The sequence below is a fragment of the Castor canadensis genome, chromosome 5 (genome assembly GCF_047511655.1).
Source record: "Castor canadensis chromosome 5, mCasCan1.hap1v2, whole genome shotgun sequence".
NCBI classification, from domain to species: Eukaryota; Metazoa; Chordata; class Mammalia; order Rodentia; family Castoridae; genus Castor; species Castor canadensis.
In genome coordinates this window covers 156,735,067-156,760,194 of record NC_133390.1, presented here as the reverse complement: position 1 = coordinate 156,760,194, position 25,128 = coordinate 156,735,067, and the positions used below count along the sequence as shown (strand labels likewise).

Here is a 25,128-nt window from a genome sequence, read left to right as displayed (position 1 = left end):
CATTGCTGGGCCTTCCTCTTCAGGCCCTGAAACCTGGGCAGCTTATTGAGTGGCTGTGCCTTTTACTCAGGCCCTTGACCTGTTCTCATTCTTGTCCTCTTCGTGTGGAACCTGGCAAGAAGGGGCTCCAGATCCCAACTCCAACGGGGTGGGTGGTAGGCGGGTGGCCTGGGGAATGTGGGAGGGTTCCAGACAGTTCCCAAGTTCCCTGGCAGCTGATGTCTGGAGATCAATTAGAGATAATGGCTTTGGGTGGACTCTGTCCACTTGTGATTGTATTTACCTCATTAAGGGGCTCTTTTTTTTTTTTTTTTTTTTGAAGGTGAGAGAGTACAGTGTTGCACTGTGAATTTGTGCACAGGGTGACCAGTGTGGCTCCTCCCCCCACTCAAATGGAGAAACAGGCCCAACCAACACTGCCATGTGTGGGTCTAAAGAAACTCCCACCTTCGCCCACTCAAAAATCATTTATTGGGTTCCTACTAAGTGCTGAACACTGAGGACACACCAGTGACAGACAGATAGCATGTCCACTCTCGGTCACTCACAGGCTGTGGAGATGATAAGCATGTCAATGAGAGTAAACACGCAAAAGTGGGACGTTTGGGTCAGAGGCTTAAAATGGAGTATAAGATGATAGACAGGCTGTGCTTCTGAGCCAGAGGCCTCTGAAGAGGCAGTGCAAGCCAAGAGCCCTTGACGAGAAATGGCCAGCCCCCTGAAGGAAAGTCCGAGGAGACAGCAAGTGCAGAGACCTGGGAGCAGGGCATCCAGGGGCTAGGATGAGTGTAAGGGGAGATATGATGGGGTAGGACTGTCTTTTAGAAGGTTTGCTGACTGGGATGAAGTTTGCTGAGCGCAGTGTGAAGCCCCGTGGGGCAACTTCTGCTGCCAGAGAGGAGTAGGACTTAACGGTGTGTGTGTGTGATGGCAAGTGGAGGCCAGCTCCCAAGAGGGAGTCCTGAAACTAGTTGTGGGCGCAGCCTCCCCCTAACAGCAGTCTCCCTTCCCCTTCCCCTGCTGCAGCTTCCCTGTTCCTGGCACAGCAGTTCAGGGCCAGAACCTACTTTCCAGAGAGGCGCCCTTTCCCCAAGAGATGCCCCTCTATTTGAGGACACCAGGTGGGGTGAGGGTTAGCAGCCAACAGGCACGGGCCCCAAGCCCACCCACATGTCCCTCTACTCCCCGAGAGGCTCTTCTCCCTCCTCCTGCAGCCACTCCCCCCACATAATAGGGCCTAGGCATCCCAGAGCTTTAGTGGGAACTGAAGACAAAGAGACTAGGGAAAAAAGGGCACAGCCATAGCAGCTTCTTCAACAGAAATGGGTGACAGCCCTGCCCCACTGGCCCATGGTGCTTTTAAACAGCTCCAGGTGTCTGGAATGGCTTTTTGTGTCTCAAGAAAAAATTAAGTCAGAAAGAGAAGATGCCCTGTAACTGGGGCGCTGCTATGGTGCGGAGGTGCCGGGTACACCTATGCAGTAGCCCTGCCACTCCTGCCTTTCAGAGTCCATGGGTGAAGGAGCCATGCTTGTCTCCCCGGCCTCCCGCCCCACCCAGCAGGCGCCTGACCACAGCACCCAGAGTACTCTTACAGGAGTTGACCCTCTAGACAGAAGTCCACGTGGGAGTGGGTGTCCCTACCGTCCAGTCCATACTTAGACAGGAGCTCTGCCAGTTCATCAGGAATGCTTTTGACCACAAATACAAAAACCCAGCCACCCATGCAGTGAAACAAGAGTGGAGAGACTGCTGTTGGTGCTCCTGTCATGTTCTTGACCTTTTCCTCATGCTTGCAAATTGGCTGCTATCGTTCCAACCATCGTATTCATATTTGAGGCAAGAAGAAGGTGGAAAGGAGTAGCACAAGTCTAGCTTTCTCAAAAAGTTGCCAGCAGACTTTTGTTGACATCTCATTGGCTAGCACCTGCAAAAGGGAAGCTAGAAAAACAGAATTTCATTTCCCACCTTCTGCAGTGGAGAAAGATGAAGAGAACTGATTTGAGTATCAGGTAAACTAGGTTCTGCCACAGTGTCTGGCATGGTATGGATGCCATCACTGGATTTACGATGCCTTTGGGTGTTAAGATACCAGAGGCTGGGGCAGGGGGGAGAAGAGTAAGGAAGAGAAAGAGAGGGAGAAGGGGAGAGGGAGGTGAGGACAAGAGCAGGCCAGATGCCTCCCAGTGTGGGGAAACTGAGGCTGTGTTTTAGAGCACCTGAGTAACTTGACATCATAGCGTGATGAGGAATCCTCTAACCTTAATGCTGGTATTTCCCAGGGGTGGAGCAGGAAGGAGCTGAGAAACATCAGGTCAGGGACAGGTTGCAGCCCCCAGGGCTCTGGCCCTGTCAGCCTCACAGGACAGGCTCAGGTCTGCTTCTCCGATCACTGTACTCCCTGCACCTTGAGGGGGCCCTGGGACAGAGTAGGGGCTCAATGAATGACAGCTGATGGCTGTGTCATTGATGACTTGTTTTCATACCCTAATCACTAGTGCTTGCTCAGTTTTGGTTGGGTGACTATTCCAGCCTTCTTTAGGCCTAGGGTGTCTCAGCCTCGTGATAGCCTTCAAAAACAAGTCTATTGCTGGATGTCAAGGCATATGTGTGGAATCCCAGCACTGGGAGACAGAGATAGGAGCACTGTGGGTTTGAGGCCAACCTATTTGAGACATGGTCTCAAAAAACCACAGCAACACCAACCAACCAAGTCCCTGCTGTTGTTCTCCACCACCACCATTTTAGAGATGAGCAAGCCAAGGCTTGGATAGGGTAAGTCACCTGGGTCATGCTGAGCAGAACATGTCCCAGCCTGGACACTGACTTGGCTGCAAGCCCCTGAGTTCAGCGCCAGAAAGTTCCCTGCAACAGCTGTGGCCTTGATTCTGGCTGTTGTTCACCCCTCCCCCCATACCTCCAGTGATGCAGGAACTCAAGGCCATCAGGAGATGCCACCTGCCCTCTCTGTGTCACCTGGAGCAGGATGAACATGGCGGGGGTCTCCTCTCCTAAGTCACCTGCTGGGGAGCCAGTTGCAGTGTCCCCTATGGGACGGGCCACACAGGCCATTCCCCTGAGGTTGCAGGACAGGCCCTGGGCTCAGTCATTCCCTGCTCCCTGCCTACCAGAAGGGAGGGGAGTCTTTGCCTGCAATCAGGGCCTAGGCTCTGATGTGCTGCTGGTGGCCTCGTCTTTCTGCCAGTCTGGAGGCCAGGAAGGTGTAGCAGCACCTGGGCCTTCCCTTGGGGTCCCACCTTAGCGAGGGCCTCAATGCCCTGGAAATGCACACACCTTGCTCAGTCCAGACTTCAGCACAACTGCCGGTCTCCTGCTGTGTGACTGTGGTGCATCCTGGTGGCGGGATGAGTCAGTTAATCTCTCCGCCAGAGCCCCCGGTCTTCTTGTGCACCATGGCATTAATAGCAACCTTGCACTGACTGATCAACTAGGAGCAGCAGTTCCACCCAGCGCAGAGCCTGGAGCCCAGGGGCCAAAGGAATAGGTGACAGTGAGCTCCGTGTCACTGAGCTGTGATAGCTGACCTGGCTCGTTCACCCCTCCCCCACCATTAAAAATTTTTTTTTGGCAGGATTGGGATTTGAATTCAGGGCTTTGCACTTGCAAAGCAGACAATACCGCTTGAACCTACCTCCAGTCTGATTTGCTCTGGTTATTATGGAGATGGGGGGGGTCTCATGAACTATTTGCACAGGCTGGCCTCAAATCACGATCCTCCCAATCTCAGCCTCCAAAGTAGCTAGAATTACAGGCATGAGCTGCTGGCATCCAGCTCATTTCCCTTTTCAAACTTTTATTAGACATTATCTGTGCCAGCACATAGGCAAGAAGGAGCAGACAGTGCAGTAATGCTTACACCCTGCCCCATCTCCCGTGACCAATATCCAGGCAAGAAAGAAAACGTGTTCACCCCCCAAAGACCGCTGGTACCCTTCCCAAGAACTGTCTCTTGCAAGGATGACTAGCCAGTCTGACTTCCAGTAGGACAGGCAGGATTTTTCTGTTCTAGAACTTTATAGAAATGGAGCGTACAGCATTGCTCTTTTGTGTCCACCAGCTTGTGGGTGGCATGGGGTTGTGGCATTAACAGTTTGTTCCTCGCCACCACCAAGCAGGTTCCAGGGCATAGATGTGCTGTTACTTATTCATCCATCCTCCACTGTGGACAAGGGGAGCTTCCTGGTGGGGACAGCTGTGAAGAGTGATGCTAGGAGCATTCCAGAGTGTGTTCTTCGTTAGCTGTCCGCACAACTGGGTGAAGGTTCTGGGGCGTGGCTGGCCTTGGCCTTTTGGCTGAGCCTCTCCAAAGGGGCCAGGAAAGAAGGGACATGCTCTGGAGGAAGGAGGGCACATGGCAGAACTCTGCCAAAAAGCTCAGGACTGTGGGCAGGACAGAGCCCAGAGGCAGCAATGAGCTGGGTGCTGGGTGTGTGTGCTGGGTGCTCTGGGCACTCTGCTGCCCAGGGGGTGTGGTTTAGTTGGGGGTAACTGAGGTATCATGTAGAAAAACAGAAGTACCACAGCACAGTAAGTGACCAAAGACCTACAGGGACCTGCCACCAGACCCATGGCCCTTCAGCGTGGCACTCTGAGTTCAGAGAATGATTTGGTGGATGGGGTCTTTGTTGATGGGCCAGACAACTTCCTACCTGGTGAGTACCCATGCATCTTTCAATGTGGCTTCCATTATCTCCACAGTGGAGCCCTCCCACGTCCACCACGTCCTTCTCACACCCTGGCCACTTCCTTCTAGCAAATGGGAAACACCTCCTGAGACCGATGCCAGCATTACACATGGGCATCTGCTTAATCCTGTCTCCCTCCATGGTGCCCAGCGTGTGGCGGGGCTCTGGACATATTTGTGGAAGGAGCACATGCCCCAAAACATGCATGATCAAGGGCACAGAAGGGGCGACACGTGGGGGACAAAAGATAGTGACTCTGTCACAGCAGAGTCCCCAGAGTGGAACTGAAGGAGATTAAGGCAGCAGGAAGCAGAGCTGTACAAGGCCTGGAATGCCAGACCACAGAGCTATAACTCGATTCTGCCAGCAGCTGGGAGCTATTGAAGGTTTTAGAGGAGGAGAGTGGTATGACCTTAATGACCAGAGATTTACTGATGACATCTTAAAGCAAGACGTTTTTGAAAAGGAAAATAATGGAACTATAGCTCTTAACTTTGGCTGTGGTTTTCAGGAGAGTGCTTTTCAACAAGTCAGGCTTTTAGTTATATTCATAATGGGAAATTTCTTTAAATAGAGAAGGAAGGAACACACATGATTGGACTGCTTCTTCTTGCTATCAGCAAAGGTATAAAACTGGCTGTGAGGCTGCAGCCAGCTACGCAAAAGTTATCTAATGTGAAGAATATATGCATAGCTGAGCCCTGACCTGACCTGCAGATGATGTGTTCTGACCCAGGCACCCCCGACACTTCCCACCCACTGCCTTCCTCCTGCCCCCTTAGGTTCAGAGTAAAGGTACCTCTTTCAGGAACCTTCTCCCCAGCCCCTCCATAACTGCTGTGCAATTATGAGAGAGAGGTGCAACCTGCTGTGACACTGGTTTAGTTGTCCCTGCTATGTATGGGTAGAGGTGGTGCTGGCTCAACTGGATATTAATAGATACTTTACAGCTATCATAATGAAATGGGAAAAGACAGATCCATACAACAGCACAGACAATTCAAAAAATAGCAGGGCATTAGTATATTGTAAGGATGACACTTCTGATCCGTGGATAATTATGAGTTATTTAAAAAGATAGCATTCACTGGGTGTGGTGGCTCACACATGTAATCCCAGCTCTTGGGAGGCGGAAATCAGGAGGATCGTAGTATGAGGTCAGCACAGGCAAAAAGTTGCCAAGACCCTCCCCCTGCCCCAATCTCAATCAGTAAGCTAGTGTGGTGGCAAGGGAGGCCGTAGGTAGAATCTCTGTTTGACGCTAGCTCTGGGCAAAAACTCAAGACCCTACCTGAAAATTAACTAAAGCCAAAAAGGGTTGCGAACATGGCTCAAGTGGAAGAACACCTGCCTAGTAAGTGCAAGGTCCTGAGTTTGAACTCCGGTACCAGTTTAAAAAAAAAAGGAAAGAAAGAAAAAGTCGGCACTGAAGGGCTGGGGCATCTCAGTGGTAGAGCACTGCATGAGACCTGGGTTTGGTTCTCAGCATTGAAAAAAAGGAAGGAGGGGAAAGGAAAGGAAAAGACATTCAGAAAAAAGTAAACTGTGGGCTGGAAGTGTAGCTCAAATGAGGTCCTGGGTTCAAACCCCAGTACCACCAAAAATAAAAATAAAAAATAGAAAAAAAGTAAACTAGATTCCTGCTTTACTACTTGCATGGAGATAAATTACAAATGAATAAAGATGTAAATGTAGCAAAGATATGAAGGTTCTAGAAGAAAATATGGATTTATCAAACCATCAAAGGTGTAAAAACAAAATAAACCCCCTAAACCTCTGTTTTGCCTTGCAACTCTAAAGCCCTAAAAGGAAAAAAAAAAGAACTTAACTCAATGGTAGAAAATTGTAAAATTCCCATATGGTAAACAAACAAACAAAAAAACCTGACCCTATCACAAACAATATAAAAAAGCAACACAAAGAAAACATATTTGCAAAATATATGACAAAAGATTTTCTTCATTTCCAAAGAGATCTTACCAAAAAAAAAAAAAGGTTCAACAACTCAGAGAATTGGGCAAAAGATGAGCAGGTTCTTGAAAACAAGAAATAGCTAAGCATAGTGGTGCACTCAAGAGGCAGAGGCAGGAGGATTGTGAGTTCAAGACCATCCTGAGTTACATAGACCCTGTTTTTAAAACAAACAAAACACACACACATATGAACTACAAGTGATCAGTAGATACAAGGACATCCACTTACACTCCTAAATGGAGAGGGACAAAGGAAGATGACAGACGACAAGTTTCACCTGACTGGCAGAGACTGCCAATCCTTGGCAGTCTAACAATATGCAGTGAATTGAGAACTGCCACATGTTGCCAGTGGCAGAGTGAGCTGGTGCCATATCTACATGGAGGGCTGGCCATGATGGGGATGATGAAGAAAGCTACCACTTAGTTCCCTCTGGGAAGAGGTGAAGCTCTTTTATGAGCTAATCTCGGAAGTCCCATTTCCACAATATCACATTCAGCCCTAATTCATTATTATAGGATGGTGTGATGCCAGGAGGTATCAGGGACCATCTTGGAGAGGGAGGCCACTTGGGTTTCTTAATTCCGAGGGGACAGGTTGTTGTTGAATGCTGGGTTAAACATACTTTTTTTTTTTTGGTGACAGTGGGGTTTGAACTCAGGGCATCATATTTGCTAGGCAGGAGCTTACCACTTGAGCCACTCTGCCAGCCCTATTTATACTATCTTATCCACTCTGTAGAGAAGAAATGAGGCTTACAGAGGCTGAAGTCTTGTGTTTATCAGAGCCAGAGCCTGAACCACTTCCATTTGGCTAGACCCCTCCTTTTCCTTTCTGTTTGTTCTTTCATTTTGCTTTGTGGTGTTGGGGATAGAAACCAGGGCTCTCATTTGCTAGGCGCACCCTCTCCCACTGAGCCACGCCCCAGCCCTTGGTTAGACCTTTTCTGTTCGCCCTCCTTACTAGCCCCCCCCCCCGCCCCGGCTGCTGCTCTTGCTCTTTTAATTCATCTCCCCTGATCTAAACACATAACCCAGATTGCATCACCTCTACAGGCAGCATGAAATCCTCACCCCTCAGAAGGCCCTGCGTGCCCTGCCTTGCTCATCTTCTTCCACCCTCCCTCTAGTGACACAGGTCACCTTTCTTATCCTCAGGGCCTTTGCACCAGCTGTTCCCCCTGCAGCTGTCAGCTCCTGCCTGCTGTGTTGGTTTACTCCTGATAGGGACCTTTCCTGACCCTTCCCTCAGCCCTTCTGCCTCTGCCCCGCCCCATGCCCACCTCAATCCTAGTCTCCAGGGTGCAGGTTGCATTCAGCTGGTGTTTCTCTCTAGTCTTATAATGTAGAATGTGAAATCAATGACAATGAATGTTTGGAAGAGCCCAGGATCGCTATACTGAGGACAGTCTCCAGATTTCTGATTGCCTCCTCACCTTCAGTTTCGGGCTTTTCAAGGGAGAAGCCAACATGGGGGACCTCCCAGCTACCACACCCTTCACTTGGGGCAGCTCATCTGGTGGCTTAATTGCAAGTGTCTGCTCTGTCCACTGGGTAGCAAACTTCCCCCTCTGTCATTAACAAGTAACTTGTAGGGATAAATGGCTTTTGATATGCTTTGAGATGCTTGAACAGTGTCTACTTTGGTCACTGTAAGGCCTCTCATTCCTAATGATAGCAAACCTTTGGGTCCCCTGACCAGGTCCCCACTTTGGGGACATGCTCATAAGGAGCTGCTTGAACACTCCTCAGGACACATATATGCCAAGCATCTGTTAACAGAAACTCCCACTGCAGAGTCCAGAGGTGACCTGAAGGCAGCGCTGCTCCCTTCAACAGACAGGAGTGGCTTTTTCTGCCATGGTCTCCCCCCAGCCAGAGCCAGCAAAATGAGTGGTCGAGAAACTGGGTCATCCAATTCCTTGTGGAGACCCATGCTGTGGCAACTTTAAGGATAGAGGGAGTTGGCTAGAGGCACAAGGACACTGAAAGCAGCAAACGCAAAGTTACCCAAGGAGTGGCAGCTCCTGCAGGGACAAAGCCTGGGAAGTTTCTGTGGACTTCAGCACACAGGAAACTCAGGGAACTCACAGTGCAGCCAGGCAGGCAGCTTCCTCCAGAGCGCTTAACTGCTTTCTGTGGGTTGAGCAGGGCTGGGGCTGTTTTATCTCTGGGATGGTAAATGAGTTCGAATTTCATGCCTAGAAACACAACTCTGCTCTCCCGGGCAGCACTACTGTCTTTTATTAGTCAGAGAAGAGGTGGGTTATCTGGGTTCAATTCCACCTTTGAACTTCAGTTGGGTTTGGCTTTATATTTCAAGCCCAGATGTCAACCACGGCTATGAAACAGTGACTCAGGCCAGAAGTCAAAGGTCTCTAGAAATGTGTTGGGAAGAGACAGGAAATCCTGAACCGGAATGATCACACTTTCAGATCGAAGAAGGACAGTTCCCATGTTGGAAACACCCACATTTCACAGGATGAACTTGACAGAGTTGTGACCACAAATTCATTCTAAAAATCATTACCTGGCACCAGCTCGGGTGGGTGTCGAGGTCGTGAAGCCCGCCACTTCCCCATTGCAGGGTATGCGAGGTAATGAAGAGATGGGAAGAGTGAATTGCTTTGAAAACACATTTGATTTCAGGAATAAAAGGTGCTAATGAGTAACATGCTTACACCCTCTTTTAAAAAGAAAGCATGAATTTCATGTTGACAGTAAAATCTTTAGCATGTGCGGGATGAAGTCTATGTGCGGTTAATTTGAAGTGGTGTCACCTTTTTTTATTTTTCTAATGGGTGGAAGGAATGCTGAGCTCCAAGCCTGTAGTGGTGTACTTCCAGCTCTTACCTGTAGAGGGAGCCTTGCCTACCTTAGATTGTTCACAATGCAAAGCTTTCAGACGAAGAAAGAAAAAGGCTTTTTACAGAAAAAAAAAAGTTGGAGGGTTAAAGGCAGTCTTTCAAAATTGCAAACAATCGCGGTGGCTTTCTCGTTTTCTCTTCTCTGCTGGTTCCACTGTGAATGAGTTGTAACGTACAGAAATCTGTAGAAATTGCCAGTTCTTTTCGGATAAGACCAGAGAAACAAGGAGGTGGGACCATTTTTTTTGGGGGGGGAGGGCATTTTCCCACAGAATTCTACGAACGTATTGCTTCTATCCCTGTTAAAGCACAAGCTTTATTTGAGGCCGATCTATTGTAACAAGGGGTTTGACTTTGGGGGGGGAGCATCTACCCCTAACCCATTTTCTCTGTCAGGGTCTAATACTGCTGTTTGAGGACTAGCTTCTTAGGTTTCAGGCCGAACCTGAGGTTGTTCCGAGGTCCAGAGTACCCCACTCCCCACCCTCCCCGCTCCCATCCCGCCTTCTCCGGTACTCGAGGCGGAGAAGGTCTGCTTGCCCTGAGGACCGCATCTCTGGTCCGCGTGGGTCTTCCCTGTTCTGCGGTCCTGAGTCTCGGCGGTCAGTGAGCGCCCAGGTCTGGGCAGCATTCTTGATATGATCCTGTGACTTTACAACTGTAGCCAGCGCGCTGTAAGGAGCCAACACGGTGTGGCCCGGTGGGGCACAATGACCGAGGAGTGGGGTGGGAGGGAGCGGGCGGCGGGCGCTCAGGTTCGCCCAAATGTTTGGGTCGCACAGGTGAGCGCAGCCTGGATTCCGGCGCCTTCGGGGGGCGGGGAGGAGGGGAACAGCGGCGGGTGTAAACTAAGTGGTGGCAAAGAGACAAAGGAAGAGCGAAGAGGAGAGATGGTGTGGAATAGAGGGAGGGAGAGCCAAGGGGAGGGGAGGGAGCGGCCGGTGGTTAGCGCGCCGAGGAGCTCGAGCTTGAACTTGATCAAGAAAAGGGGGACCCTAAGGTGGGGGCCCGATAGAGAGCCGGCCACGTGCCTGTTTTTCCCAGGCCAGGTTCTCACCTCCTGGGGCCGAGCACCCAGGCCCGGCAGCCCCGCCTAACGAAGACCTGCGTCTCCCGGGAACCGAGAGACGCGTGGGGGTCGACTGCTGCCCGAAGGCCTCGGGGCACCGAGAGTTCCTTGACGATGCCTTAGTCACTTTCTTTGGGCCAAGTCTCCCTCTCCTGGCCTGAACGCACTCAGCCTGCCCGGCACCCCCTCCCCCTCATCCCAGGACCCGAAGGCCGCGGCCTCGGGGAGCTAGAAGGGGGCACAGAGCCCCCCTTCCCCACCCCCCGCCGTCTCCTTTCCTGGGCTCAGCCCCCAGCAAAGATCTTCCTTGAAGCGCTTCTCCCTTAAGAGCGCTCTCCCCTCCGGAGCGCACGGCGGTGCGTCCAGCGCGCCCTTATCCCCCTACCTGGCCCAGCGCCCCCTCCTTCCTTCTCTTCTCCCCCTCCCTCCTTTCTCTCCCCTCTCCCAGGGTGCCTCCTTTTCCTCCTTCCTCCCCAGCCCCCCTCCCCGTGCCCACTCCTCCCTCTCGCCCGCCCCTTCACCTCCTCCTCCTGCTGCTCCTCCTACTCCCCCTGCGTGCGTCCTCCCTGCGCTCCCCTCCCCCCGGCTCCCGCCCCGTGCCCGGTCCCGCCCCCCTCCCCCGCCTCCCCGTGCCCGGTGCCCCCTCCTCCTTCCTCCCTCCCGGCCGCGGCGCCGCCGCCGCCGCCCGCCTGGGCCCTCCCCCTGGCCACCCCCGCCCCCGGGCCAGGCAGTGACGCGCCGCGGCGGTGCCAGCCCCTCTCCCTGGGCGGCCGCGGCGGCAGCAGCAGCAGCAGCTGGAGCTGTGGGGCTGTCACCGCCGCCCGCCCCGCTCACTCGCGGAGCCCGACCGCCCGTCTCCGCCTTGCCGCCCGCTCAGGTACGGAGTCTCGGTCGGACCCGGCGATCGGGCCGTTTCTGAGCTCCCGGCCGCCGCCCCCCTCCTTTTGCCGCTGCCGCCGGCCGTTGAGCTGCGGTTAGGGGGGCGGGGGGCTGGGGGGTTCCGGGTGGGGGACTCACAGGGAGCTTCCTGCGCCGGGGCTGAGAAGGGGGGCGCGGGCGAGCGGCTGCGCCCTGGGAGGACTGGGCTAGGGCGGGGGGCTGGCGAGTGTGACCAAGAGTGGGGGGCCGTGAAGGCTTCACTCTGCGGGTCGCGGGGTGCCCGAGAGGTGTGTTTGGCCCCAAGCGCCCGGGGCTGCCGGGCGCACCCCACTCCTGGGTGGTGCGCGCCGCCGGTCCTGGGGGGCGGTGATTGTGAGCGCCGCGCCGGGGTATTGTGCCGCGGCCACACCGTTTGCAGCGGGCTCGACTCTGGGTCCCGGGAGGAAGACGTTCGCGGGAGGCCGGGTGGGGGCCGGGCTCGGGTGGCTGCAGCCGCCGGGAGAAGGGAAGTGGACTGTTTGGGGATGTGAGGACGGGAAGCACTGAGGGGCAGGGAGGGGCTCCCTGCCACCGCGCGGGGAGTTGAGACGCGGTTTGCAGAGTTGAACCCACTTTGGCAGGCCCCTGTCCCTCCTCAAGGGGACCGAGTGCCCCTCTCAGGTGCACCATCAGAGCGGAAGCTGCGGGTGTCGGCGGCCCCTGGCAAAGGGGCACTCGGTCCTAGGGCAGCTGGCCGGCTGGAGGGCGCGCGCAGGGGTTAAGTTGCATTTACACCTCCGCCCGCTACTCTCCGCCCTCCACCTAGTCCTCTTGGGCCGGATACTTTGGCTGACGGGGGTCGGGGGGTGGCGGGAAAGGAAGTGCAATCCGTATTTTTATTCAGCCGCTGGGGTTCGGAAGTCACCCTACTCCCACTCGAAGCTGCGATTGCCCGAGTCTGGCCGCCCGTGTCGGTCGCCCCTACCCGGCTCAGCTTCCTGGGGGAAGTTGTCAGTAAGCCTCGCTAATTAGTATTATTCCTGGAGAAAGGTTAAGGTTAGACCGCCCTTTCCTTATCGGGAGGCCCACCTCTTCCCTAGTCCCTTCTTCCTCTCCTCTCCCCAAGAGCACAAAAGCACAAAAAGAAAGTGTGAAGAGGAGAAGATCAATGGAGAAGCCACAAACCCATTAATTCAAATGGAGCCTCCCCCCACCCCCCAACATTGATTTTTCTCTCTGTCTGCTCTGAGGGGAGATGAATAGCCTCCTGATTTCACCTGAAATGGTGTTTGGACTCTGATTTCCTCCTCTTTCTGAGGATTGTGGCCTGAAATAGATTCTCCCTTGAGATAAAGCCCTACTTATCCCAGAATCAGCTGGAAACCCCCCACCTGCCTCCTCCTGAACACACACTCATCAAGTAGGGGTTCTGGGAAGAATGTCCGGGTTCTCATTGCTTCTCTGGGGATAGGGTCTGGTGATGAGACCAGGTCCCCTGTCTTGACTCCTGAAAGATGCTAGCTTCTGGATGGGATTTGGTATGGTGGAAAGGCCCACTTATGACCCAGGTGGCAGCGGGTTGTTTAACCCCCAGGTAGTAAATTACCCCTTCATTGGAAAGCCATTAGAGCCTAAATGTGTCTGAATAATATCCACCTCCTAACACAGGCTCAGACTGGGCTTGTCCAATAGAGTAGTTTGAAGGCAGCATGTTCTACTCCCTCTATCCCATGGCCTGGGGTCCTGGCTCCATTCAGCACCTTCCCACCAACCAGTGGCTACAGCACTCTCCAGGGCCTTCCTCCCAGTTGAGAAGGCTGGTTTTGAGGAACTTCTCCCATGCCCTTGGCCACTCTGTGGCTGGTCTGCCCCTGAGTTGCTCAAGAACTTTTTTGTCTTGTCTGGGTCCTTTTCTTGGAAAAGAACTTCATATTTCATTCAGGCAGGGGATTAGCTCAGAGTGGCTTCCCTCCCACCCTCCTTTTAGCTGGAAGAACCCTGTCTGCCTGCTCAAGCTCATCTCTCCAGTGTCCCTTTTAAAGAGACCCCTGTTGATGTCTGGGGTATCAGTGAGGTTCTCGTGGTAAGGAATGCTGGGAAAACAGCCAGTTGCCTTTGCCTAGGAACAAAAGCCCATTTTACCCTCCATCCACTAGTGGGTAGGTGCGGGAAATGCTCACTCGCAGCATCCAGGCATCCATTACAGCAAGGACAGCAGAGCGTGCACATGGAGATGTGATCAGGGTTCTGACAGACACTGTGTGAGCGTGTGCGCAGCATATGGGGGAGAGGAAGAGAATACCTAAAGTGTGGTAGGTGACTGGCTGGATCGCAGCCCTCCCCGCCTCACATTTCCCAGAAGGGCTTATGCTTGTGTGGCTAGTAAGCAGAGGAAGCCTGTTAGCAGGAAGGAGTGGAATTATGCACGGAGTGTCCCCGGAAGGCTGGCCTCCTTCCCTAGTGGTCAGCTGGGCTTGGGGGTAGCATGAAGCAGCAGTCTTAGGAGCCCAGAGGGCCCAGGAGCTGACTCAGACCACCCTCATGTTTCATCTGTGCAGCCTGCTCACAATACTGATCTGAAACCTTGCTGCTCTGGATCCTGGGGGCTTTCACTTCCATTAATAAGCCGTTTGATGAGCCTAAATGGTTAAGTTGGGGTCAAATGCAGTTCAGTACCTTCTTGGCATGCTCAGGGGCAGTGTGGAGATGGCTGGCCAGAGCTTCCCCCAACCTGGCAGGGTGCTCCAGATGAGGTGCCCAACATCAGGTTGAGAAGCTGTGCACCTCCCAGATTGTGGTACCCACCTACTCACTGTACAGCTGGTGCTGGGGCCACTGCCGGAGCTATCGTTCTTTCCAGCCACCCAAGTAACCTGGGGGCTGTACAGAGAGGGGTCTGTGTCCTGCCTGGCCCAGACACATCCTCTGCCCATCCCCACCCCCACACTGGTCTGAAACATACACTCAAGGCTCCCGATCAGGGTTTGTGGCTTACAGTTGCACTAAATTCTCAGCAAATCCTCCTCCTTTTCTTTCTCAGGCAAGTGGTAGAGATAGAGTTACAGCTCCAAGGAAAGGACTGGAAAATATTGTGGGAGGCACACCCCAGGATCCTGGAGTCCTGGAGGATGCAAATGGCTCAACTTCAGAAGCACTGGGAACCCAGTTCCAGAGAAATTGACCCCAGTTGTAAAATAATCAGGTTACTGATAGCACCTGCCCATAGTTACAAGCCATGGATACAGGCTTGCTTCCACCATTTCCCCTCTGGTCTCTGCGTTCCCCTCCTCCCTGGAGGGCAGTGGTTGATGCTTGCCTGCCTGCAGAGGACGAAGGGCCTCCTAGCTGGGTGGAGAGAAACTGAACCTGCCCATGAATTTTGGACTGAAGATAAGAGTCAGGAGGGTTTGGTCAGCTCCTCTTCTTCTACCCAGAGTCAGGGCTCCCTGGTTAGGGTGTGTCTCAGAGGCTGCCTGGGTGCCACCTGCCTGAGAGTTCCCTTTGTAGAAAGGCAGTTGACCCTGCTGCCCTGTGTCTCAGGCCTGAATATATGGTGAGCTTTTATTGCCAGGTGGCCAAGTCCACGGGCTTCAGGGGGTCCAAGGGCAAAGGCTAGAGGCACCAGGGGACAACTGCCTGACCAGTCACACAGGGTGTGGGGAGAGGGGACCGAGAAGCATGGATTGCACATACTTTTTTTTTTTCTAATGAAAGTTTCATTGTAGTTTGTTAACAGAAAGGGAGAGATTGATAGCCGAAATTCCCTTGGGATCCCAGAAGGGAACAGCAAGAAGTGACCCACCTGTGACCTCTGGAGGAACAGGGGAGAGAGAGTGCCTTGGGTCTCAGCACAGGCCTGAGGCCTCATCCAAGCCTGTGCTGACTGCCTCCCTCCTGCCGTCTCTCAGGACTTGGGTGATGGTTCTGAACTGTGTGTGCTAGTAATTGCCTGTGTAATTAGCCCGCTTTGCCATCCCTGGCTCAGGCTTCAGAAGGTGACTGGAGATACCAGCTGCCTCTCTGTGTGGTGGCTCTGCCCAGTAGTGGCCAGGCAGATGGAGAGCACAGGGTTCTGTGGAAGCCTTCCTTCCAAGTCAGCCCTGAAAGCGTAGGTGTTGGAGGTGACTGAGTTAGTCTGACCAGAAGTTACTTGGTGTTTTGGTCAGTTTCTTTTCTGAAAAGTTAGGGCTAATAGACTTGATTTCTCACTTTTAAAAAAAAAGTGCTGTAGCAGTCAGGGTGGCCAAATCTTAGCTAGAAACACTTCTAACAAAGCTGGGGTTCAAGTGGCAGAACCCCGGGTGTTATGGGCAAAATCCCTCTGGAGAGAGCCGTGGGCAGGTAACTGGGCAGGAGTCCCATAGGCCCCTCCCCTGAGGTGGGTCAGAATTTTTAGCTAGTTCCTCCCCTAGATAAGAAGGTTTGGAGGGAAGGAGCCCCACCCCCTCGACTGTCTCTGTCCCTAGCCAGCACATACTGGATGCCCCGTGTGCACCGACTCCTTGAAGAGAATGAGCACGCGTGCAGGCGCATGTGCACATGTGTGTAGGTGTAGATGTAACTGCATTGCCCTTTGGGTCTCATCCTGAGGCACTTTGTCACGAAGGAATTGGGTTCTTTCAATTGAATGTGGAATGTAGTGTGGTGTGGTGGCTTTATGTTGTAGGCTCTGGTTGTAGACTCCCTGGATTCGGACCCCAGCTCTGCCACTTGCTCTGTGTCCCTGGGCAGATGGGGCCAGCCCTAGAGATAGGCCTGTCAGGGTGCCTGCCTTATGGGACCATCGTAAGGAAATCTCCTAAAATCCTTGCCCAGAAACCCAGTGTATGCAGGCACTGGATGCTCTTCCTCATCAGTGATTTTAATGTCAAAGTAAAACACAGCCCATCTCTTTCCTCCCAATGGCACCTGTTGGGGCAGGGTGGGGTGGAGTCCATTTTGGTGGATGGTTCAGCAATCTGAGCCAGAGAAACCCTAGGCTGTGGGGGGGGGGGCAGCTGGCAGCCGCAGCAGGAGGAAGCCCACTGCTTCTGGCTCACCAGCCAGGGTCCAAGTTTTCATATGGCCCCCATTCAAGAACCGTGTGCAGTGGGACCAGAGTCCTTAATTGTCAAATTAATGCAGCGTCCTCATTAAACACCAGCATCCTGCCAAACAGCTCAGCCAATTCAACAAGTCTTGCTGGCCTCATAGGGAATTCATATAGCATACAGCCGGGTCCCCACTCTTAGAAGGCAGAGGACAGGGCAGAGACCCACAGTATGACGAGCTCTGCCTGGGCTAACTGTCTGGGCAGGCAGGTTGTTTAAGAAGAGGAACTATGGAGAATGGACTGAAATTGATGGAAGGATGTGTGCTGGCATGCAGCATCCTGGGCATTCTGGGGGAGGGACAGCACAGGCAGAGGTTTAGGGGTGGGAAGGGGGCATGTGTGGACCTTTGCAATGGCACAGATCTGGCTCTACCACTTGTCAGCACCTGGTCTTGGGCAAGGGCCTTAACCCTTGGGAGTCCTTGTCTTCATCCGTCAGATGGGGCTGAGAACTGTATCTGCCTGGTGGGGCAGTGACGGTTGGGGGGTGGTGGAGTGTATGCTGTGAACTGAGCAAGGGGAGCATTTTGGCTTCTACTGAATTAGTTTGGACTTGGCTGAGTGGCCAGAGCACAGGAGTCTTCAGGACTGCTCCCACCAGCCTGATTTGTCCCTGCTTCTAGGTGAGCCCCTCTGGGTGTAGCAAAATGCTCCCCAGTTTTTGTCTGAACCCCAGAAGGTGGGTATAGCCCTACTCAGGGTTGCATGAACTTGAGAGGGGCACCCCTGTATGCTCACTCACCCCAAACCACAGTTGCCTCCCTATTTTTCTGCAAACAGCCTAGGCCTGGCTTGCTGTTGTCCATGCCTGGAATCCTGGAATGCTGTTCATGCAGCCCCCTTCCTCACTTCTGCCTCTGCTCAGAGCTCCTGACCAGGGGGGCCTTCCTTGTCCATCCTGGCAAAGCCCGCCCTGCAGGTCACCCTCCCCCTTCCTTTGCCTTATTTCGTTACTATCAGCCTAAGGTGGTCTTCTGCCACCTGGATGTCTTGTACATCCAGAAAGGTCTTCTGCCACCTGGATGTCTTGTACATCCAGAAAGGTCAGGGCTGTGTCTGGTCCACAGCTGAATTTCCAGTACCTAACAAGATGCTTGGCCTATAGTTGGTGTTCAGTGAATACTTGTCGAATGAATAAACAGAAACTCTGAGTAGGTGATGCTTTCACATGTTAATAGCAGTCTGATGTGGTGATGCCCACCAGAGACTGCAGCACTTGGGAGGCTGAGGCAGGAGGATTGCAAGTTGGAGGCCAGCCTAGGCTATAGAGCAGCCATGTCTTCAGAAAAAGAAAAAAAAAATGGGGCTGAGGTATAGCTCAGCAGTAGAGTGCCTGAGTGCACAAGAGTCTGGGTTACTGGCTAAGATCCCCAGGAAGCAAGGCAAAAAAAAAAAAAAAAAAGTTAATAGGAAACTGGGTCTTTAATTCATATGTATTCCAGCAGCACCCAGGAGTCTTCCTGCTTTCAGTGTGTGCAGGGACTCAAGTGAGGAAACCCTGTTCCTGCCTCCCAGAGTCTGCCATAGGGCCAGCTGGGAAGATGCAGAGCCACCGCCCAGTGGCCTTGCTCTGTGCCTCCAAGGGACCCTCCACCTGCCAGCTTCTCCCTGCCCCCACCCCCCTTCTTGTGTAAGAATTGTTGTTCCTTGTGCAGAGAGAACATTCCAGCTGCGCATGTCCCTCTGGTGTGAGTAGATGCGAGTGAGCGTGTTTCCATGCAGGAAGGCTGTGTGAGGAAGTGCTTGTGCCTGTGGAACAGGCAGCCCTGGGCTGTGAGTGCCTAGGGCTTGTATGGGGGAGCCCACATGAGCTCTGTCCCCAAAGTAAGGCACCAAGGGTGCTCTGTGGGGCCCCACAGTGTGGTGGCCCAACTCCTGTCCTCCCAACCCAGTGCAGAGGGTCCCACAGTGCTGCACAGAAGCTGTGAATTCCAGGAAACTCCCTGCTAGCATGGTGGGGGAGGGAGAGGAGGTTGAGCCCAGTTCCCTAGCACTTGGAGCAGATGTGTCTGCCCCAGGGACTCAGCGAAGAAAGTTCAACCCAGAGTGTGTTTGCTCACCATAAAAGAGACGTCTGTAAGGGGGCCCTGGAGGGGAGGCTTGGGGGGTGCTCTGCCATAGGCCCACAGAGGCCATTGTATCTTGCTGGGGCGGGGGAGAAAAGGGAGCGAGGCCAGCTCAGGGTGTGGGGTGTGGAGCCACTGGGTCATCTTTCCTGGGTTTTACAGACGCCTCCCAAACACAGTTGCTTGCTGCTCCTGAAAGAGGTTGGGCCAGAAGGAGGTGGGGTCCCTTCCTGCTGGAGGGCTGGATTGAAGGGGCCCCGCCCCGGGGGTTCCCGGATGACTGGCCAGCGGCTATGAGAGAGGAGCAGGCGTGGTCCTCTCCAGCAGGCCATCCGGCTGTTTGGAAGGCCCTGGTGCCCCCCCAGGCCCTGGAGCTGAACCCCCTTTGCGGTCTGATCAGAACCCTGGCCTGCCCCACCCCCTTCCTTCTCCACACTTCTGGAGCTGGCCTTTTCAGCTCTGGAAGCTGCCCAAGAGCCTATCTTTGAAGCCCAGCAAAGGTTAGGAAGGAGGAAGACAGAAATGTCCTCTGGGCTGGGGGAGTGGGAGAAAGGAATTCCATGCATGCTCAGGCCTGGTGGGGGTGGCCCACTTGGCCTCCTCAGTGCCCAGCATGTCCTGCTCCCCAGTGCTGGCCTCCTGGCCCTGTGCAGGGTGAGCCCTCTTTCCCAGGCTGTGGGTGGGGAGCTGTGGCCCTTGTTTACAGCGCTTGTTTCAACCTTGGCTCACAAGGGTAAGAGCCAGGCCCAATCCGCCCTACAGGATGCGAGACCTCATAATCGTGTTCAATTACAGTCAGTGCAGGGGCCTCAGCCCTGGCTTCCGACAGGAACCAGAGCCCAGCCAGTTGCATGCAGGCAGGAGGGAGCGCCATCTAGTCCTTGGTGTAAGGTTTGGGGGCTCCCTGTCCCCTCAAAGGCCACTGCAGCCCTACGTGAGCCTGTCCCTGTTGAACGCCCACATTCTTTGTCTCTGCTCAGGATGAGACTTCTGTGAGCAGTGAAGATTTTGATATGAATGACTCCACATGGATGTCAGCTGACCCCCACCTGGCCTCCAGCCTGAGTCCCAGCCAGGAAGAGAGGATGCGGAGCCCACAGAACCTCCACAGCCAAGAGGACGGTGAGTACCCCTGTGTGGCTAGTCAGGGAGGGTCCTTATTGTCCTGTGGGTAGCCTGGATGGCTCTGGGAGACTCTGGGAGGTAGAGCTCACCAACATGAAGTTGGGGGGTGGTTGCTGGACTTAGAGCCAGCCTGGTGTTCTCAGTTTTCCAGGGGCCTCATGGTTCCCAGCCCCTGGTTCCAGAGAGCCAGCTGCCCCAGATATGAATGGATAGAACCCACAGGACAGTTGGCCGAGGGGGTGTCGTGCCAACTCCCAGCGTCCATCTCCCATGCCCATGGGCTTGTGGGATGTGGTTGTGGACGTTCTCATCGTTGGGCTGGGGAAGGTGAATGATGATCCTGACCCAGAGTGCTCCAGGAGTGAAAGCGAGAGCTGCATTCCTGTGGCCCAGGTGTCACTGGCTGTAGGACAGAGTCACCTGGTATGTAATTGTCCACACACAGGCACTGGCCTCGGTGGCCGTCCAGAGAGGTCCAAGCTGCTTCCTCTTCCAGCTGTCTTCTAGGGGTTAGAGAATTAGGGTCAGAAGTCACACTCCAGAGAACCACTCTAGAATGCCTAAGTACAGCCTAGGGATTGGACTCTGAGTTTCTGGCATCAGCCTGGTATGACAGGTTTGCGGCACGGGGTGGCACCTGTAGTCAGAATGCCCTGGTGGGGCTCTGATTTCCAGGGAGGAGGTGACTGGGAGTAAGAGATGAGCCAAAGCTGTGCCTCAGAGAACTGGGGTGTAGGAGCCAGCAATTAGGAGGGGTTGAAGGTCGGGGACTGGAATGTGGGAGGGAGGCACGGGGTTAAGAAGAGGTGTAATGTTAACTCTGCGAAAAGGGTGAGCCTTAAAGAGTAAATAAGGGGTAGGAGCCTTGCAGTTTGGGTCAAAGTTCGTCTCCATGGCAGAACCCTCACTCCTGCCTCCACCCGCCTGCCCTCCCATCCCAGCCGGAATCCGGCTTTGTCTGGGAGGAGCCCCAGTCTGCAGGCAGCTGGAGGTGTCTGGCCCGGGACTGGGGAACCTGGGGTTGGCTGTGTGAGGAGTGGGGTACGAGGCTGCTAGGAAAGAAAAGGCTTTTGTGCCTTGATGCCTTGTGAGGTCAGTGAGACCCCCTCGTGCTGCGAGCCTCCCAAACCATCTCTTGCCTTCCGGTGTTCCCACGGGGGGTGGGGGCTGGAGGCGCCACATGCTGCTTGGGGGTGGGGGGACATGCCCAGCAGCTGACTTCCCGCCTCATCTAAACTGACCGAGGCCACACCTAAAGACACACCAAGAGCTGTGGCAGCAATGCTCCGCTAAGGCCATTGGTCATACCATCCCAAGAGGAATCCAGAAGAGCTTTTTAAAAGCCCAGAGTGGTACAACTGTATTCCCCATTCATTCCCAAAGAGTCGTTGCACTTTTGCTCCTCAGGACCACCCTTTGTTGTGTGCTCACCGTTCCAGACGCTTCCTGGGAAGAGTCCATGGTTTGGGGCCCTCGGGACTGGCAGCAGAAGGTGGTTTCTGGGGAACTGTGGGTACCCTTGACATCATCACTACTGTCCCGAGGTTGCCGATGATGCAGACAAGGCTGAGAGGCGCAGAGACTGCTGGGGTCATTCCTGCAGGCTGCACACAGGAGCCAGTGAGGCCATCCTGGGTGTAAGCCACGCTTATCCTCGGGCCCTTGCTGGCCAAGGGCTGGGGCTGGGACTGGGGCTGGGGCTGAGGCAGACTGGCCTGCCAGCAAGACAAGGGTGTTTATTAGGATAGACAGCCAGAGTTGGGACAGGGATAGGGGGGATGGTATCACCCATGATATCACCAATTCAATTATTTAATTAATGGCTATCTGCAGACTGTGGGTTGTTGACCAGAGCCTGTCCTAGACCTAACGTAGGGGGTCACAGGCCACAAGGTTCAGACAGCTGGTCTGGTCTCTGCTGCCCTTCTGGTCCCTTGGGCCTGTTGGTGACTACCATGTCTGCCCAAAGAGCTCCCAGAAATTTTGGTTGGGCATGAACATGATCTGGAGTCATGGTCTAGCCTCCAGCTGCTTCAGTACTCTGAAGGTGTGTACAATGCAGGCAGTTTGCATGAAGAACTAGGGACAAGGACAGGCCAAGCCAGTGGCTCTGGGGGGCCCTGTGCTCTGCACCCAGCTATATGTGTGTCTATCCTGGAAGTCATCCCCAATCTACTGACCCCCAGAGAGGCTTGATGTGTGCTCTATGGCATGTGGAACGTGCCCCTCTTCCTTTCACCCCACCCTGCCTTGTGGGCTCTGCAGGGTGCACCTTGTGTTGGTCTTGGTCTCTTCTCTGCCCTGTGACACATGCCTGGCATATCTTAGGGGCTGCTGGAGATCTGTGCCGAATGTACAGATGAGGTCACACATATAGCAAGCTGCCCTTGAGCACGCCATGCAGAGGAGATGGATGGCCACTCCTCGTTAGGGATAAGTTGGGCTCTTTGTTCCTGAGACAGCTCCCCAGTCTAAGCGCCTGGCCCTGCTCCTGTAGCTGCAGGGCTTCTAGGGCTGTGCCAGTGCCACATCTCTCTGCTCCACCCCCACTGACCGCCCTGCAGCCCAGAGAGACTGGAAGAAGCAGGCAGCTTCTTCTTATAGCCTCTTCTTTGTGAGTTTGTTAGGACCTTTTTCTTTTGAGACAAGGTCTTTTACTCTATAGCCCACACTGGTCTTAGACTCAAGGTCCTCCAGCCTCCAAGTGGTGGAATTACAGATATGCACCACCATGCCAACTTTTTTAAAATTTTAATTGAGCCTGGGTCCTGGCAGGGCAGGTCCTGTGGCTGGGACTGCTGAGCCTGAGTGAATGGAGAGCATGCCACCTGCTACCCAGGGCAGCTTGTCTAGGAGGTCTTGCCAGGGGTGGTACCCACTTACCCTGAACCAGTCAGGCTTTGCCCACATCCTGCCTTGCCTGCCAGCTTTCCTCTCCCAGACCTTTGTGGCAGCTCTGTGCCCGTATCACTCTGGTCTGTTTCTGAGTCCTTGAAACCATAGGTGGTGGCAATGTCACTTCCACAGTGCTCTGTCAGGGCCATGGCTGCCTGTGTGAGGACGCTGGTCTCGTCCCATCTCTCAGGGGAGAAAACTGAGGATTGGGAAAGACTGGGAGCCCTGCCAGAGTCAGGAGGGGAGGGCACTGAGGCTCGTCTTTCCCCTTTGGCAGGCCCACAATGTGCGAGAGTCTCCACACACCCAGAGCACTGCGCAGCCCAGGGCAGCACGGCTGGCTCCTGCTGCTGCCTCTGCCTCTGCCTCTGCCCGTGCACTGGCCAAGGCCCCTTCAGATCCGGATCCAAGCCCCAGCAAGGCTTTGGGCTTTCTCTTGGGTTTGACAGGGTTCTGTGCCCTGGGAGGTTGTGGAGAGCAGTGCCAGGGAAGTGGCTGTTGAGGCCAGGGTCCCAACCCTCACTGTGGGCCCCTCCTTCCATTCCCCTGATGCAACCCCCCCGCCCAGAGCCCTTACTCTGCCCCTTCCTGAATGGAAAATGGGAGGCCTGGCCTTCAGAAGGGATGCATGGGGGGCAGGGAGCGGACATTACTCACCTCCCGGGCAGACAGGAAGCCAGCTCCCGTGGACAGCGGAGGGTCCTGCTTCCGCCTTCTGCAGCATAGGTTGTTGGGGGTTGCTGGGCAGGAGTCATATGGAGTCCTGGAGCATTCAGGGTCCCTAGTGTGCACCTCTCAGATGAGGCCACTCCTCTAGCCTAACTTTGGTGACCCCTGGACATGAGCGCATCCTTTAGTTGGGTCAGGAGCAACAGCAGTACTTGCTGCCTGCAGACTGGAGGCCCAGTGCTCACTGCCCCATCCCGTACCCAGCACATCAGCCTGAGCCTGGTGAAGGCAGCAAAGGTCCTGTGGCTGTTTTAGAGTGCTCCATCAGTTAGTCTAGCAGATTTCAAGCACTGTGACGCACACCTGTGTCTCCAAGGAATCTGCAGTTCGGCGGCTGAGAGACAGTTACATGGGAGGGGGCCCTGCCAGCTCTCAGCTTCCTGAGGGCAGCAGCCGTGTCTGTAGAAATGCACCTTGGTCTTCCCCTTATTTTCCAAGTATCAAGTTCATTGTAGAAAACTCAGGGCTGGGCGCCAGTGGCTCATGCCTGTAATCCTAGCTACTCAGGAGGCAGAGATCAGGAAGATCGCAGTATAAAGCCAGCCCAGGCAAAATAGTTCATGAGACCCTATCTCAAAAAAACCCAACACAAAAATAGGGCTGGTGGAGTGGCTTAAGGTGAAGGCCCTGAGTTCAAGCCCCAGTACTACAAAAAAGAAAAAATACCAGTGTTCATTAACTGTTTGCCTGGGCTGGCCTCAAAATGTGATCCTCCTGATTTCAGTCTCCCAGGTAGCTAGGATTACAGGCATGAGCCGGTGGCCAGCTAAAAGCTTCATTTTCTTTTCGCACAGGGGTAGGGAGGGGACAACATGCACATTTTGGCCACCCTCCCATGCGCCATGGAATTTCCGCCTTCCCTATCACTGGTGTGGAGCTACCATGGTCTTAAAGGTTGCATTCTGTTCAGTGACTGAAGGCACTGTCCCTAGCCATCCTTGCACCCAGCCCTGACCCTGTGAGCTCAGAACTAACCCTTCAGACCACAGAGCAGAGGCGACGTCTTAGAGGGAGAAGTAAATTCACCCAGAGCCCAGGCGGTGGGTCTCTCTGGAGCTGGCCTTTTAGCCACTCCTGTGGAAGGACATTGGAGTCCCTGTACTTCATGGTTACGAGCAGGCCTGCAGGGAGTATCCAACTCAAGTTGTCGGTCAGGGTTTTGTCCCCACTCCCTGCCACACATAGGCTGGCAGGGACAGGCTAAGGCTCCTGGAGGTGGCACAAAGACAGCAGGGCTTGGGCAGCTGTTCATCCCCAGAGCTCCTCTGTAACAGCAGACCACAGCCAGGGTAGAAGACAGAGACGGCTCAGGACTCTCTGTGAGGCAGGCTGGACCTGACTGCTGGTAGGGGTCTTGGCCTCCCTTCCCCTGCAGTGTGGCCATAAATAAGCTGCTTGCCCTCTCTGAGCCTTGGCTTCCATCTGTGGCATAGCCAGGGTATGTCTGACCATTCATTCTGACGTGTATTCAGAGCTCTTTGTCAGAGATGAAGGCTTCCTGCCTCCTGGCTGTTGCTGTTCTCAGGTGGAGCCATCTACCATAAAGAAATGTCCACTGGATGGCCGGGTAGTCCCTGGGAGGAGGTAGGGCCTGTTCTCCTTTCCCTGCCAGGGCCCCTCTCCTTGGGTGCCATTTTTTGGGGGGAGGGCAGTACTGGGGTTTAAGCGCATGGCCTGTACTTGCTAGGCAGGCAATCCACCAATTGAGACATGCTCCAGCCCCCATTGGGTGACCTACGACATGATCT

At 54.2% G+C, this 25,128-nt stretch overlaps 1 protein-coding gene across 6 annotated transcripts in view; it reads left to right on the top strand.

Annotated features, from left to right (window-relative positions):
• Window positions 1-25,128, top strand: part of Nol4l (nucleolar protein 4 like) — a 119,113-nt gene that overhangs the window by 71,770 nt on the left and 22,215 nt on the right. For 3 of the 6 annotated variants that reach the window (XR_002213817.2, XM_074074550.1, XM_020187010.2), the window contains exon 5: window positions 19,612-19,753. Coding sequence is in view for 5 of the 6 variants with exons in the window: in XM_074074550.1 (XP_073930651.1) it covers window positions 19,612-19,753 (142 nt within the window). In the remaining variant the exon portion in view is untranslated. Of the gene's footprint in view, window positions 1-11,362; window positions 11,493-18,747; window positions 19,132-19,195; window positions 19,518-19,611; window positions 19,754-25,128 lie in introns of those variants that run through there. The other 3 variants (XM_020187021.2, XM_074074552.1, XM_074074551.1) reach the window with 3 other exon arrangements.